This window comes from Saimiri boliviensis, chromosome 21 (genome assembly GCF_048565385.1).
Source record: "Saimiri boliviensis isolate mSaiBol1 chromosome 21, mSaiBol1.pri, whole genome shotgun sequence".
NCBI classification, from domain to species: domain Eukaryota; kingdom Metazoa; phylum Chordata; class Mammalia; order Primates; family Cebidae; genus Saimiri; species Saimiri boliviensis.
Genome location: NC_133469.1, coordinates 25347621 through 25362087, shown reverse-complemented (window position 1 = coordinate 25362087; position 14467 = coordinate 25347621). Strand labels below are relative to the sequence as shown.

The 14467-nt window shown below is 45.3% G+C and overlaps 1 protein-coding gene across 2 annotated transcripts in view; it reads left to right on the top strand.

Annotated features, from left to right (window-relative positions):
* MAPK1 (mitogen-activated protein kinase 1) overlaps nucleotides 1-13976 on the top strand; it is a 105658-nt gene extending 91682 nt beyond the window's left edge. Inside the window, exons 8-9 of one of the 2 annotated variants that reach the window (XM_039462362.2) lie at nucleotides 2867-2992; nucleotides 10024-13976. In XM_039462362.2, the coding sequence (XP_039318296.1) occupies nucleotides 2867-2983 (117 nt within the window). In that variant the 3' untranslated portion in view covers nucleotides 2984-2992; nucleotides 10024-13976. Of the gene's footprint in view, nucleotides 1-2866; nucleotides 3162-10023 lie in introns of those variants that run through there. The other variant, XM_074390883.1, reaches the window with a different exon arrangement.
* The last annotated feature ends 491 nt before the right edge of the window (nucleotides 13977-14467 follow it).

The window sequence follows — 14467 nt, the reverse complement described above, 5'->3', positions numbered from 1 at the left end:
AAAGGCCTCACATGAGGATTACGTGGGTGAGATGTGAGAGTCTAGGCATCCACTGATTGATAGCTGGTATCATCATCAGCTTAGTTCCATAACATTGCATTAGTTCACAGGCATTTAAAAAGCAAAATGTGGACAGACACAGTGGCTCACACCTATAGTCCTAGCACTTTGGGAGGCTGAGCTGGGTAGATCACTCGAGGTCAGGAGTTTGAGACCATGCTGGCCAACATGGTGAAACTCTGTCTCTACTAAAAATATAAAAAATTAGCTGGGCATGGTGTTGCCTGTCTGTAATCTCAGCTACTCGGGAGGCTGAGGCATGAGAATCGCTTGAACCCAGGAGGTGGAGGTTGCAGAGAGCCAAGATCATGCCACTGCACTCCAGTCTGGGAGACAGAGTGAGACTGAGTCTCAAAAAAAAAAAAAAAATAAAATTAAAATGGGACTGGGTGTGATATCTCATGCCTGTAATCCCATCACTTTGGGAGGCTGAGGCAGGTGAATAACCTGAGGTCAGGAGTTCAAGACCAGCTTGGCCAACATGGTGAAACCCTATCTCTACTAAAAATACACAAATCAGTTGGGCGTGGTGGCAGGTGCCTATAATCCCAGCTACTCGGGAGGTTGAAGCAGGACAATCACTTTAACCCACAGGGTGGAGGTTGCAGTGAGCTGAGATCGCACCACTGCACTCCAGCCTGGGCAACGAAGCAAAACTCCTTTGTCTCAAAAAAAAAAAAAAAAAAAATGGGAAGGACATGGTGGTTCACACCTGTAATCCCAGCACTTTGGGAGAGGGAAGCAGGTGGATCACTTGAGGTCAGGAGCTCGAGACCAGCCTGGCCAGCATAGTGAAACCCTGTCTCTACTAAAAACACAGAAATTAGTCGTGTATGGTGGCACATACCTGTAGTCCCAGCTACTCAGGAGGCTGAGGCAGGAGAATCACTTGAACCTGGAAGGCGAAGGTTGCAGTGAGCCAGTATTACACCATTGCACTCCATCCTGGGCAACAGAGTAAGACTTTGTCTCAAAAAAAAAAAAAGAAAAAAAGAAAAAAAAAGAAAGAAAGAAAATGAGAACTTGCAGGAAAATACAAGAGAGATTTTTTTTCATACTACATAGATGTAGCTTTATAATCTCGTTACAGTTATTTTTGGACTATTTTCTTCTCAGTCTTATATTTCTGTATCTAAATTTTAAAAATTAGTTTTCATTCTCTTGACACAACATGGGCATTTTCCCATGATATTCATCTTCCTTGCAGCTTAATCTTTTTTTTTTCTTTTTTTTCTTTGAGACGGAGCCTTGCTCTGCTCCCCCGGCTGGAATACAGCGGCTCAATCTCGGCTCATTTCAGCCTGCACCGCCTGGGTTCAAGTGATTCTGCTGCCTTAGCTCCTGAGCAGCTGGAACTACAGGCATGCGCCACCATGCCAGGCTAATTTTTTTTGTATTTTTAGTAGAGACAAGGTTTCACCATGTTGGTCAGGCTGGTCTCAAATGATCCTCCCACCTTCCTCTAAAAGTCCTGGGATTGCAGGAGTGAGCCACTGTGCCCAGCCTTGCAGCTTAATTTTTAACAGCTTTAAGATGTTTTTTCACTAAAGATACCATGATTTATTTAATGAAATACATTTATTTTAGGATTATGGCTGTTGATTGGATAAACGTACCATCACCTTCACAGCAGCATGTTTCTGTTATTTTGACATTCACTGCCTTAAAACATTTAAGAATTATTCTGAGGCCGAGGCAGGTGGATCACGAGGTCAAGAGATCGAGACCATCCTGGTCAACATGGTGAAACCCCATCTCTACTAAAAATACAAAAAATTAGCTGGGCATGGTGGCACGTGCCTGTAATCCCAGCTACTCAGGAGGCTGAGGCAGGAGAATTGCCTGAGCCCAGGAGGCGGAGGTTGCGGTAAGCCGAGATCGTGCCATTGCACTCCAGCCTGGGTAACAAGAGCGAAACTCCGTCTCAAAAAAAAAAAAAAAAAATCCCAGAATAATTCTTTTTTTTTCGAGACGGAGTTTCGCTCTTGTTACCCAGGCTAGAGTGCAATGGCACCATCTCGGCTCAGCGCAACCTCCGCCTCCTGGGCTCAGGCAATTCTCCTGCCTCAGCCTTCTGAGTAGCTGGGATTACAGGCACGCGTCACCATGCCCAGCTAATTTTTTTTTTTTTTTTTTTTTTGTATTTTTAGTAGAGACGGGGTTTCACCATGATGACCAGGATGGTCTCGATCTCTCGACCTCGTGATCCACCTGCCTTGGCCTCCCAAAGTGCTGGAATTACAGGCTTGAGCCGCGCCCAGCCAGAATTATTCTGGGATTTTTGATAAGTTCAGAGGAACACTTTAAACAGATTCAGTTGCTCCCCGTCTAAGTGTTTATGAGACCTTCAGGAGTGTGGACGCAACTCTTAGTCTTGCTCTGTCACCCAGGCTGGCGTTCAGTGGCACGATCTTAGCTCACTGCAACCTCTGCCTTAGGAGTTCAAGGGATTCTTTTACCTCAGCCTCCTGAGTAGCTGAGATTACAGGTGTGCACCACCACACCCGGCTAATTTTTTGTATTTTTGGTAGGGACAGGGTTTCACCATGTTGGCCAGTCTGGTCTCGACCTCCTGACCTCAAATGATCCATCTGCCTCTGCCATCCAAAGTGCTGGGATTATAGGTGTGAGCCACCACACCCAGCCTGAGCTACCATGTGCCTGGCCAACAATTCTTAAGTTTTTATGAGACATCAATCCTGTTGTATAAATTCAGGATCTAAGCCATGGTCATTTTATGAATCAGTAAATTAGTGCCCTACCCATAACAACTTTTGACTGTTAAATTTTTTTTTTTCTCTTAAAGCCCATCGCTGAAGCACCATTCAAGTTTGACATGGAATTGGATGACCTGCCTAAGGAAAAGCTCAAAGAACTAATTTTTGAAGAGACTGCTAGATTCCAGCCAGGATACAGATCTTAAATTTGTCAGGTACATGGAGCTTTAATACAGTGAACCCTAGCAAGGGAGGCACTGCCTTTTGTTTCTAGAATATTGTGTTCCCTGCGGTTCATTGTTTTGTATTATTTTCCAATCTCCTTATTGAAAGGTGTTTTTTTTTTTAATTTAGAATTAAAAGTTATTTAGAAAGTTACGTATATTCTTTTAGGAATCTCTCTCCTGTTTATTAGAAACTCATGGGTACCTCCTTTACTCAAGGATAGTGAATATGATTATTTGGAAAGAACTTTTTCATATTCTAGATTGTTCATCCTTTGGTTCTCATCCATTCCTTGCTGTCTGTCCAGGGCAGTTTCACAGTTAGACGAGCATCACTCTGGTGAGGGTTCACCTCAGGACTCCCTCCCATGGAAAGCAGAGCCACCAGTTAAATAAATCTAGCCTTAGAGTCTTCTGTGCCTGCACTTCAGAAATTCTAGCTGGGACCTACAGTTGATGTCACATACAAGGGGCCCAGACCCTGTTACCGGTTCAGACCAGCAGTATAGGCAGGAGAGCTGAGAAAACTTCTTCCAGAAGAGGGAGCTAGGCTGGCCAGTCAGGGGGATTTATATGGGCCTGCACAGAAGCTGCATGTGCTTCGGACATAAGGAGTGGTGAACAATGTGACAATATTGGTAGATTTTAAAAATTGAGTAAGCCCAGCACAATGGCTTATGCCTATAATCCCAGCACTTGGAAGGCTGAAAGGAGAGGATCACTTGAACCTCAGAGTTGAAGACTGCAATGAGGTACGATTGTTGTATCACTGCACTCCATCCTGCGTGAACCCTGTCTCAAAGACTATACAGAAAAAGAATGCAAATCATGATTTTAGAGAGTATATGACAAGAGGAGAGAGAACGGGGCTTGTGTTTAGAACTCTGTAGAAAGGAGGAGTGAATAAAGAATTGTGAGCCAAGGTAGAAGCAGTTGCTGGGAAGATGCTTTGGACAGAACCATGTTGCAGTTACACGTGTCCAGTCCCCATCACTGAGAACAAAGAACCAAGCAGACATGAGCCAAGGACAGACATGACCCACACAGCCTCCAAGCAGAGAGCCCTGAAAGCCAGGCAGGGCAGGAGAGTGGGGAATTGATAAGGAATAGACACCAGTAGTTTAAGGGATGGAAAATGATGCTTTTAGAAGTCTGACATCAAAGCAGAAGGAGTTCAAATGAGGGAAAACTGGGTAGGGGATCAGCTAAGAACAAATGCCTAGTCTTCCATACCAAAGGGGCTGTAGCCTTGGGCTAGAACTAAGGTGGTAAGAAGTGGCAGATTCAAGAGAAAGGAGGAAAGGCAAAGTCTGAAAGGCTCCGAATTTTCTAAACCTAGCAACATGGGGGAGTCAGGGCTCCTGCACTGTTAAGCCCTTGCTTAGCCTGCTTTGACAGCAGACGCACCCCAAAAGACGACCTCTCTAACCCTAGGGAAGTGTTGTGGAGTCACGCTCTTACAGGACATGCAGTGGACTGCTACCCGTAAACCCTGCGGAGTGACTGGGAAGCCTGTTATCAGCAGGGGGGTGGGCTGGTCCATGTCTTCTGTCGCACTACACACGTGTGGCTCTCTAGTTGGAGGAGGTGTTAGCCACAGTGATTTGCACACTCAGTCACTGACAGAAAGCTGGGCTCCAGGATCCAGCCATTTTCACACCTGCAGTCCCCACAGAGCTTCCTCCCTGGCTTCTCTGTGAGGTGCTCACAGTGGAGCAGTTGTCTCTTTCTCAAGAGCCCCTCTCCCTCCATGAGGCTCTAGGACACAGTCCCAGTGTCTGTACAAGATCAGGTTAACTAGACCCTGGTCCGCCCACTGCCTGTTTTTGTAAATGGAGCTGCACAGGGCCTTTGCATTTACTCGCAGGTTATCTGTGCTGCCTGTGCTCTACAGCAGCAGAGTCCTGTGGTCACAATAGACCTAGATGGCCTGAGAGGTTCCCTCTCTGGCCCCCTACAGAACCTCGAAGATTGAGCTGAGCAACTTCTGTTGCTTTTCTTCCTTCACAATTCCTTTCACAGTTATTTTCCCTCAGGCAGCTGGTGGCCTGCAGTTATTTTGTTTTCTCTGTCGCTTCAGGTCAGGGATGCTGCCTGCTTAGTCTGCGTTAAACACCAAGAGCAAGCGGAGCAAGCAGGACATAAACGAGGCCTCAGAGGGGCCCACATAGTAGGGGAGAAAGACACACACATAACTGTACACATTTTTATTATAAAAGAGCATCTGGGGTTGACGTGGTAATTCATTTTTCATCATTTAATCAGCATTGATCACTTCCTATTGCATGTAGGAAAGGAACAAAGATGAGTAAGACCCAGGCTTTGCTTTCTAGCAGGCTGATCACAGGAAATGTAAACAACAAGGAGTGTACAGGGTCCCAGAGGTGGGCACGGGCATGGTGTGCCCCAGAGAGTATGGCAGACACTAAAACCTTGAAGAGCGTGGCCAAATCAAGGCAGATGTGCTGCAGCTGAAACCTGACAGTCAGGTTCTCTGCTGGTTGAGGAAGGACACGGCTGTGTGAAACCCGGAAGGCAGACATGCCAGACAGCTGGGCAAGAGGGGGCTACAGAGAGAGAGGCCAGGCCAGGCTGTGGCCCTTGCTTCCTCAGGAGCCCGGCTCTCCCTCACAGGTAGCTGCCTGACCTAAAGCGGTGGCTCAGGTGAGTCCGAGGGCAGTAAGGATACAGGAGGACCTTGGATAGCAGGGACTTAGGGGCCAACTGGCCAGGCCGCTGGAGAGACAAGCAGCACCACAGGCGCAAGGACGGCAAGACAGAGGCAGGGCTGCTCCTGGAACCACAGGATGTAGTTGCTGGCAGAATGCCTCCTGAAGCCAGCCTTGCAAGGCCAGGGACCAGTATCCCTGTTGGGTCCACCACTACTCTTAAGAGTCCTGGTATGGCAAAGATACTTGGTCACCTGCATGTGTTCATTTGCTTCAGGCATAGAAGACATGCAGATGCTCCCCTGTGTGCTTCACATGATTTTTCCCCCAACTATTTTTTTTTTTTTTTGAGACGGAGTTTCGCTCTTGTTACCCAGGCTGGAGTGCAATGGCGCGATCTCAGCTCACCGCAACCTCTGCCTCCTGGGTTCAGGCAATTCTCCTGCCTCAGCCTCCTGAGTAGCTGGGATTACAGGCACGTGCCACCATGCCCAGCTAATTTTTTGTATTTTTAGTAGAGATGGGGTTTCACCATGTTGACCAGGATGGTCTCGATCTCTTGCCCTTGTGATCCACCTGCCTCGACCTCCCAAAGTGCTGGGATTACAGGCTTGAGCCACCGCGCTCGGCCTTTTTTTTTGTTTGTTTTTTGGAGACAGAGTCTTGCTCTGTTGCCCAGGCTGGAGTGCAATGGCATGATCTTGGCTCACTGCAACCTTTGGCTCCCAGGTCCAAGCAATTCTCCTGCCTCAGCCTCCCAAGTAGCTGGGACTACGGGCGCCTGCCGCCATGCCTGGCTAATTTTTGTATTTTTAGTAGAGATGGGGTTTCACCGTATTGGCCAGGCTGGTCTTGAACTCCTGACCTTGTGATCTACCCGCCTCAGCCTCCCAAAGTGCTGGGATTATAGGTGTGAGCCACCATACCCAGCCTCCCCCAGCATTCTTTTAGTGACATAGTGATAGTTTTCAACTATCCTGAATAGTTGAAGGAATTTAAAGTACACACCCATATTCTCACTACCTAAATTCTACAATTAATATTAACATCTTACTTGTTTTCTCACAGATATATCCATCTGTTACTCAATCCACCCATCAACCCATCTCATTTTATCCATGCATTGCATTTATCCATGCAAGTTGCCAACATCTAGCCTGACTTATAATTTAATCATGTATAATATCACATGACTCCAGGAGAAGCTGGGGCTGGATTGGCTGATTAAACTATGGGATAGGTTCTTTAATAAACATTTCATTTTGGTGATCACAACCACATTTTTAGAAGTCAGCATGGGCCGGGCGCGGTGGCTCAAGCCTGTAATCCCAGCACTGTGGGAGGCCGAGGCGGGTGGATCACGAGGTCAAGAGATCGAGACCATCCTGGTCAACACGGTGAAACCCCGTCTCTACTAAAAATACATAAAAATTAGCTGGGCGTGGTGGTGCGTGCCTGTAATCCCAGCTACTCAGGAGGCTGAGGCAGGAGAATTGCCTGAACCCAGGAGGCAGAGGTTGCGGTGAGCCGAGATCGCGCCATTGCACTCCAGCCTGGCTTACAAGAGCGAAACTCTGTCTCAAAAAAAAAAAAAAAAAAAAAAAAAGTCAGTATGCATCCATATTTATGATTGAGGAAACTGAAGACAGGAGAGGAACCCTTAAGCACTTTGTTCAAAATTGCACATCAAGTGGCAAAACTAAGCAGAGTCCAGGTATTTTGGACCCGGAATGCCATTTTCTTGAAATGTTGTCAGCACGAAACAGTGGCAGGCTGCACGCTGCCTGTGACTAGCCTTGCTGCTTGGGAAAAGTCTCAGGACTCATTCACAATACTGAGGAGCATTGTCTCTGAGTTCCCAGCTCACACACCTGAGATCAGGAGTTCTAAATGGGAGAGCTCAGGAGGTAAAGGTGCAGTAAAACAAGGGGACACTGGGAGGACGTGGTTAAACACTTGGGTGCAGCAGGAAAGGCCTAGAAACATACACCCCAGGACCACAGAGCACAGCTGTGGGACCCCTTCGGTAGAGGAAGCAATCAAGTGTTATTTGTAGTGGTGGCCAAGGGTCAAAGCATGTTCATCGTATTTTGCTTAAAGGGATTAGTTTTAGAAATATTTCCATGGGCAAGTTTAAAAGCTGCACATGTTTACTGTTTGTGACAAGCCTCATTCCTACCCAGACCATGTCCTCAGTCTCCTACCCTGTGAGGCTGGTGAAGGTAGAAGCCAGTGCTCAACTTCCTCCTTCATCTGCCTCATTGTGAATTTTCTCAGGTGGATTGATCACTAGGGGCATGAACCACGTTTCCCTTGGTTTGTTGAAGATGAAAGCATTTTAGGGCAGCTTTAACTTCCTGCTGACCCCGTAAGTTTGGCTGTGGTTCACCTCTGCATAACAGAGATCAGTTCTCCCTCTCTGCCCATCTCCAGGTCCAGAGTTTGGCTATAACACCCATCTTTCTTGCCCCAACTCCTGAGTGGTAGATGAAAACCACTGCTCTGAAAGTGCTCTATGCAATAACAAGTGCTAGATTTTCATGCTGCAAAACAGTTCACACCAATGAGAATCTCTAAAGGGAAGAGTCTATTTTGTTCGGGTTTTGAGACACTTGGTTGCCCACTGGCCGTCTCCACCAGGCTTCTTACTTCGAACCACAAAACGCAGAACATTATTTGAGTGACAGTTTTCACTTTTAAGGATGGGACGGGCTGGGCGCAGTGGCTTATTCCTGTAATCCCAACACTTTGGGAGGCCGAGGTGGGTGGATCATATGAGGTCAGGAGTTCAAAACCAGCCTGGCCAAGATGGTGAAACCCTGCTTCTACTAAAAATACAAAAATTAGCTAGACATGGTAGTGGATGCCTGTAATCCCAGCTATTTGGGAGGCTGAGGCAGGAGAATTGCTTTAACCTGGGAGGTGGAGGTTTCAGTGAACCGAGATGGTGCTGCTGCACTCCAGCCTTCCAGCCTGGGCAACAGAGCAAGACTCTGTCTTAAAAAAAAAAAAAAAAAAGCCTGGAACAAAGTGATCAATAGCTGGGAGTGAAGTTCACCCATTACATACAGCAAATGACATGAGGCAGTGGCTCTTCAGGTGTGGCTGCTCTGTCCCCACCCCTAGCAGCAGTCTTCGTTCTAGCAAGCCCTCTAGCAAGGGGCTTTCGAGGCTAGCATTTGAGAACCACTAACCTGTAAACAGAGTAGATTTGAAATAGAATTTCTCCAAGTAAAAGTAGAGACATTGGCAAAACAAAGGGAAGGCATGCTGCTTGTGCTTTCCTGGTATGGTGCTTCAGGTGGGCCCTGGCTGGGCATAGAGAGTGAGGGAAATGCTTCCTTTCACAGGACTGGTTCAGAGGCCTCGTGGGAGCATAGCTGTTAGGTCACCTCTGACCTCCATGATCAGCACCCATCTGGCCTGTGGGAACCAGCTCCCTGCCTTTCCAAAACCCAGCCCATTATCGTCACTCACACTTCCCACCAGGACTGTTTTGCCCTCAATCAGAGAAAGCTTGAGCATTATTAATGTGCTATTCCCTGCCTGTGCTGTTGACTCTGTCCTGGCTGGTCATTTAGAGAGACTTGCTAAGAATAGGAGGCAGCAGAAGACCCTTTGCATAAAAATATATTATTTTACAAAGGCCATTAGACTCTTAATTTTGACCATAGAGTAGTATTGGGTATCTTACGGTAATGAAGGGTATCTTGGGAACACTGCAGTCAGAATAGGCTGGGGGGTGGTGTCTTTCCTACGAGTGTTGTGGAAACCACATCAGAACTGTTGAGAGGAGGTGCCTGTGGAGTGAGGGCCAACCCTGACTCCTTCAGAACTGCCATGTATTACCCATGCCCAAGTCTGTCCAGTGAAATGACCATTTTACAGGAGCCTTTTTTTCCTTTTTCCCTTTTTTTTTTTTTTTTTGAGATGGAGTCCCGCCCTGTCTCCAGACTGGAGAGCAGTGACACAATCTCAGCTCACTGCAACCTCGCCTCCCAAGTTCAAGCGATTCTTCCGCCTCAGCCTCCCGAGTAGTTGAGATTACAGGCACACACCACCATACCCAGCAATTTTTTTGTATTTTTAGTAGAGACAGGGTTTCACCATGTTGGCCAGAATGGTCTTGATCTCTTGACCTCGTGATTCACCTGCATGGCCTCTCCAAGTGCTGGGATTACAGGTGTGAGCCACCACGCCCAGCCCCCTTTTCTATTTTCATAATGCTATTGCTGCTGCTGCTGTTTTAATGTAGTTCATTTTTGTCACTTTTGTGATAGCTGATGACGATGTTGTTTTCACAACTTAACTCAGTGTTCACTCTTAACCCAGTGGTCTTTTGTGTTTCTATAGGACAAGGGCTCAGAGGACTGGACGTGCTCAGACATCGGTGTTCTTCTTCCCAGTTCTTGACCCCTGGTCCTGTCTCCAGCCTGTCTCGGCTTACCCACTTTGACTCCTTTGAGCCGTTTGGAGGGGCGGTTTCTGGTAGTTGTGGCTTTTATGCTTTCAAAGAATTCCTTCAGTCCAGAGAATTCCTTTTGGCAGCCCTGTGTTTGTCACCCATTGGTGACCTGCGGCAGTATGTACTTCAGTGCACCTACTGCTTGCTGTTGCTTTAGTCACTAATCGCTTTCTGGTTTGAAAGATGCAGTGGTTCCTCCCGCTCCTGAATCCTTTTCTACATGATGCCCTGCTGACCATGCAGCCGCACCAGAGAGAGATTCTTCCCCAATTGTCTCTAGTCACTGGCATCTCACTTTATGATAGGGAAGGCTACTACCTAGGGCACTTTAAGTCAGTGACAGCCCCTTATTTGCACTTCACCTTTTGACCATAACTGTTTCCCCAGAGCAGGAGCTTGTGGAAATACCTTGGCTTACGTTGCAGCCTGCAGCAAGTGCTTCCGTCTCGGGAATCCTTGGGGAACACTTGTCCACATCTTTTCTCATATCATGGTAGTCACTAACATATTTAAGGTATGTGCTATTTCCCAGCTTTTAGAAAATGCAGTCATTTTTCTAAACAAAAAGTAAGTACTGCACCCAACAGTGTCACTCCGTAGACTTACTGTGGTCACTTGTAACATGTAGAGGTGTAACACTTGCCAAGAAGCATTATGTGCAGTACTTAATGTTTGTAAGACTTACAAAAAGACTTAAAGTGGCAGCTTCACTCGGCATTTGATGAGAGAAGTACAAAGGTTGCAGTGCCGAGCTGTGGGTGGTTTCTGGGGATGTCCCAGGGTGGAACTCGACACGCTGGTGCACATACGCCCTTGAGCTACTTCACATGTGTGCGTTTCAGTAACCACATTCATGCCTGAGGATTTAGCAGAGAGGAACACTGCGTCTTTAAATAAGAAAGTGTACAATTCTTTTTCCTTCTACAGCATGTCAGCATCTCAAGTTCATTTTTCAACCTACGATATAACAATTTGTAATAAAGCCTCCGCGAGCTCATGACGTGAAGCACTGTTCTGTCGTCAAGTACTCAAATATTTCTGATACTGCTGAGTCAGACCATCAGAAAAAGCTAGCACTAAGTCATGTTTGGAGCTCTATCCATATTTTACTGATCTCTTTAAGTATTTGTTCCTGCCACTGTGTACTGTGGAGTTGACTCGGTGTTCTGTCCCAGTGCGGTGCCTCCTCTTGACTCCCCCACTGCTCTCTGTGGTGAGAAATTTGCCTTGTTCAATAATTACTGTACCCTCGCATGACTGTTACAGCTTTCTGTGCAGAGATGACTGTCCAAGTGCCACATGCCTACGATTGAAATGAAAACTCTATTGTTACCTCTCAGTTGTGTTCCACGGAAAATGCTATCTAGCAAATCATTTAGGAAAAATAATTCTATTTTTAGCTTTTCATTTCTCAGCTGTCCTTTTTTCTTGTTTGATTTTCGACAGCAATGGAGAATGGGTTATATAAAGACTGCCTGCTAATTTGAACAGAAATGCATTTGTAATTCATGAAAATAAATGTACATCTTCTATCTTCACATTCATGTTAAGATTCAGTGTTGCTTTCCTCTGGATCAGCGTGTCTGAATGGACAGTCAGGTTCAGGTCGTGCTGAACACAGAAATGCTCACAGGCCTCACTTTGCCACCCAGGCACTGGCCCAGCACTTGGGTTTATATAAGATGATTTAGACAGGTGTTTCTGTAGGGTCCTTTTTACCTCTGCTCAGCAGAGAATCAATTTTGTCATATTCCTTCATTCAGTCTTAGGTCTCAAATATTCTGTCAAACCCTAATGAAGAAGCCCCAACATCTCAGGTTGGATCTCCTGGTTCTTTCTAAAGAGGACAGGCCCATGTGCCCCAGAGCCAGTACTGGGTATAGCCAAGTATTGGGAAGGGCCACCCGGCATTATGTGATCCTCACCACCCAGCCCAGGGTGCTCATACTCACCACTCCTGTGGCCGAAGAAAGATAGCTGGCTCATCCTCAGAAAACAGACTGACGTCTCTATTCTTGCCCTGAAATACACGCTTTTCACTTGCGTGCTCAGAGCTGCCATCAGACTGTCCACACAGCATTCACAGGACACAGAGATTTGACTGTTACCTGATTAGTCAGTTTTCATTTTTAAAAAAGCATTGACAGTTTTATTACTCTTGCTTCTTTATACTTTTTAAATGGAAAGTTAGGATTATGAGGTTAATTTGCTATCCTCTTCTAAATAGAAAACCATAGTCTTGGCTACTAACATTTGGAGACTGTAAGCTCCTTCTCATTCCCCTTCCTGGTACTGTGGTGTCAGATTGGCATGAAACCACTAACTTCATTCTAGAATCATTGTAGCCATAAGTTGTGTGCTTTTTATTAATCATGCCAAACATAATGTAACAGGGCAGAGAATGGTCCTAACGGAGGTACCTATGAAAAGCGCTAGCTATCATTTATAGTAGACGTATCATTTTGGCTCTTCTTACATTTGTAAAAATGTACAGATTAGGTCATCTTAATTCATATTAGTGATGCTGAACAGCACCCCCATTATTAGTATGTTCAAATAAGCTTTCAGACTAATGGCTTTTTTGGTGTCTAAAATGTAAGCAAAAAATTCCTGTTGAAACATTCCAGTCCTTTCATTCAGTTTAAAGAAATATTGAACAAGCCAGTGGGATGGATTTGAAAGAACGCATCATGCGGACTCTGTCCTGACACAGGTCCTCAAAGCTGGCAGAGATACGCAGACTTTGTGGCATCTGGATAGAAGACAACTTTTCTGTGTGCAGTGCACAGTATGTGGTGTGTGTGCACACTCATTCCTTCTGCTCTTGGGCACAGGCAGTGGGTGTAGAGGTAACTGGTAGCTTTGAGAAGCTACATGTGGCTCACCGGTGGTTGTCTCTAAGGAATCGCAAAGGTAAACTACCCACACCACATGCCACACAATATTCCAGCCATTCAGAGAAGACTGTTTTCTCTTTATTTGCTTATATGTTAATATGGTTTTTAAATTGGTAACTTTTATATAGTATGGTAACAGTATGTTAATATACACATACATATGCACACATGCTTTGGGTCCTTCCATAATACTTTTATATTTGTAAATCAACGTTTTGGAGCAATCCCAAGTTTAAGGGAAATATTTTTGTAAATGTAATGGTTTTGAAAATCTGAGCAATCCTTTTGCTTATACATTTTTAAAGCATATATGCTTTAAAATTGTTATGCTGGTGTTTGAAACATGATACTCCTGTAGTTCAGATGAGAAGCTATGACAGTGAATATGTGGTTTCTCTTACGTCATTCACCTTGACACGATGAGTCAGAAACAAATGGAAATCCAGAGCAAGTCCTCCAGGGTTGCACCAGGTTTACCTAAAGCTTGTTGCCTTTTTTTGTGCTGTTTATCTGTGTAGAGCACTCAAGAAAGTTCTGAAACTGCTTTGTATCTGCTTTGTACTGTTGGTGCCTTCTTGGTATTGTACCCCAAAATTCTGCATAGATTATTTAGTATAATGGTAAGTTTAAAAATGTTAAAGGAAGATTTTATTAAGATTCTGAATGTTTATTCATTATATTGTTACAATTTAACATTAACATTTATTTGTGGTATTTGTGATTTGGTTAATCTGTATAAAAATTGTAAGTAGAAAGGTTTATATTTCATCTTAATTCTTTTGATGTTGTAAACGTACTTTTTAAAAGATGGATTATTTGAATGTTTATGGCACCTGACTTGTAAAAAAAAAAAAAAAAAAAAAAACTACAAAAAAATCCTTAGAATCATTAAATTGTGTCCCTGTATTACCAAAATAACAAAGCACCGTGCATGCATAGTTTAATTGCAGTTTCATCTGTGAAAGCGTGAAATTGTCTAGTCCTTCATTACTTTTCCCAAATGTCTTCCTGGTTTGCTCTGCGAGTGGTAACTCGTGATAGGGCTGTGAGCTGCTCCTCGAGTTAAATGGGGATGTCAGTGCTCCCTAGGGTTCTCCAGGTGATTCTTCAGACCTTTGCCTGTGGGGGGAGGTAGGCAATGCCCATGCCCATCTCCTCATCCTCCTGAACAACTGCAACCCCACTGCTGGGCAGATGTCCTGGGCAACCCCTTACTTCACAGCAAAAAGTCATAAAGATGGGGATTCTTGGACATTTGGTTCTTATCAATATTGGGCATTATGCAGTGACTTATTTACAAAACAAAGATATTGGGAAATGTTTTGGATGTGGTGTTGGAGCAAGAGCACAGGCCTTGGACCCATCCAACTGGGTTCAAAACTACCCACTGCTTATAACTGCAGCTGGCTGTGGGCGGGTCATTCTGTGTCTCTGC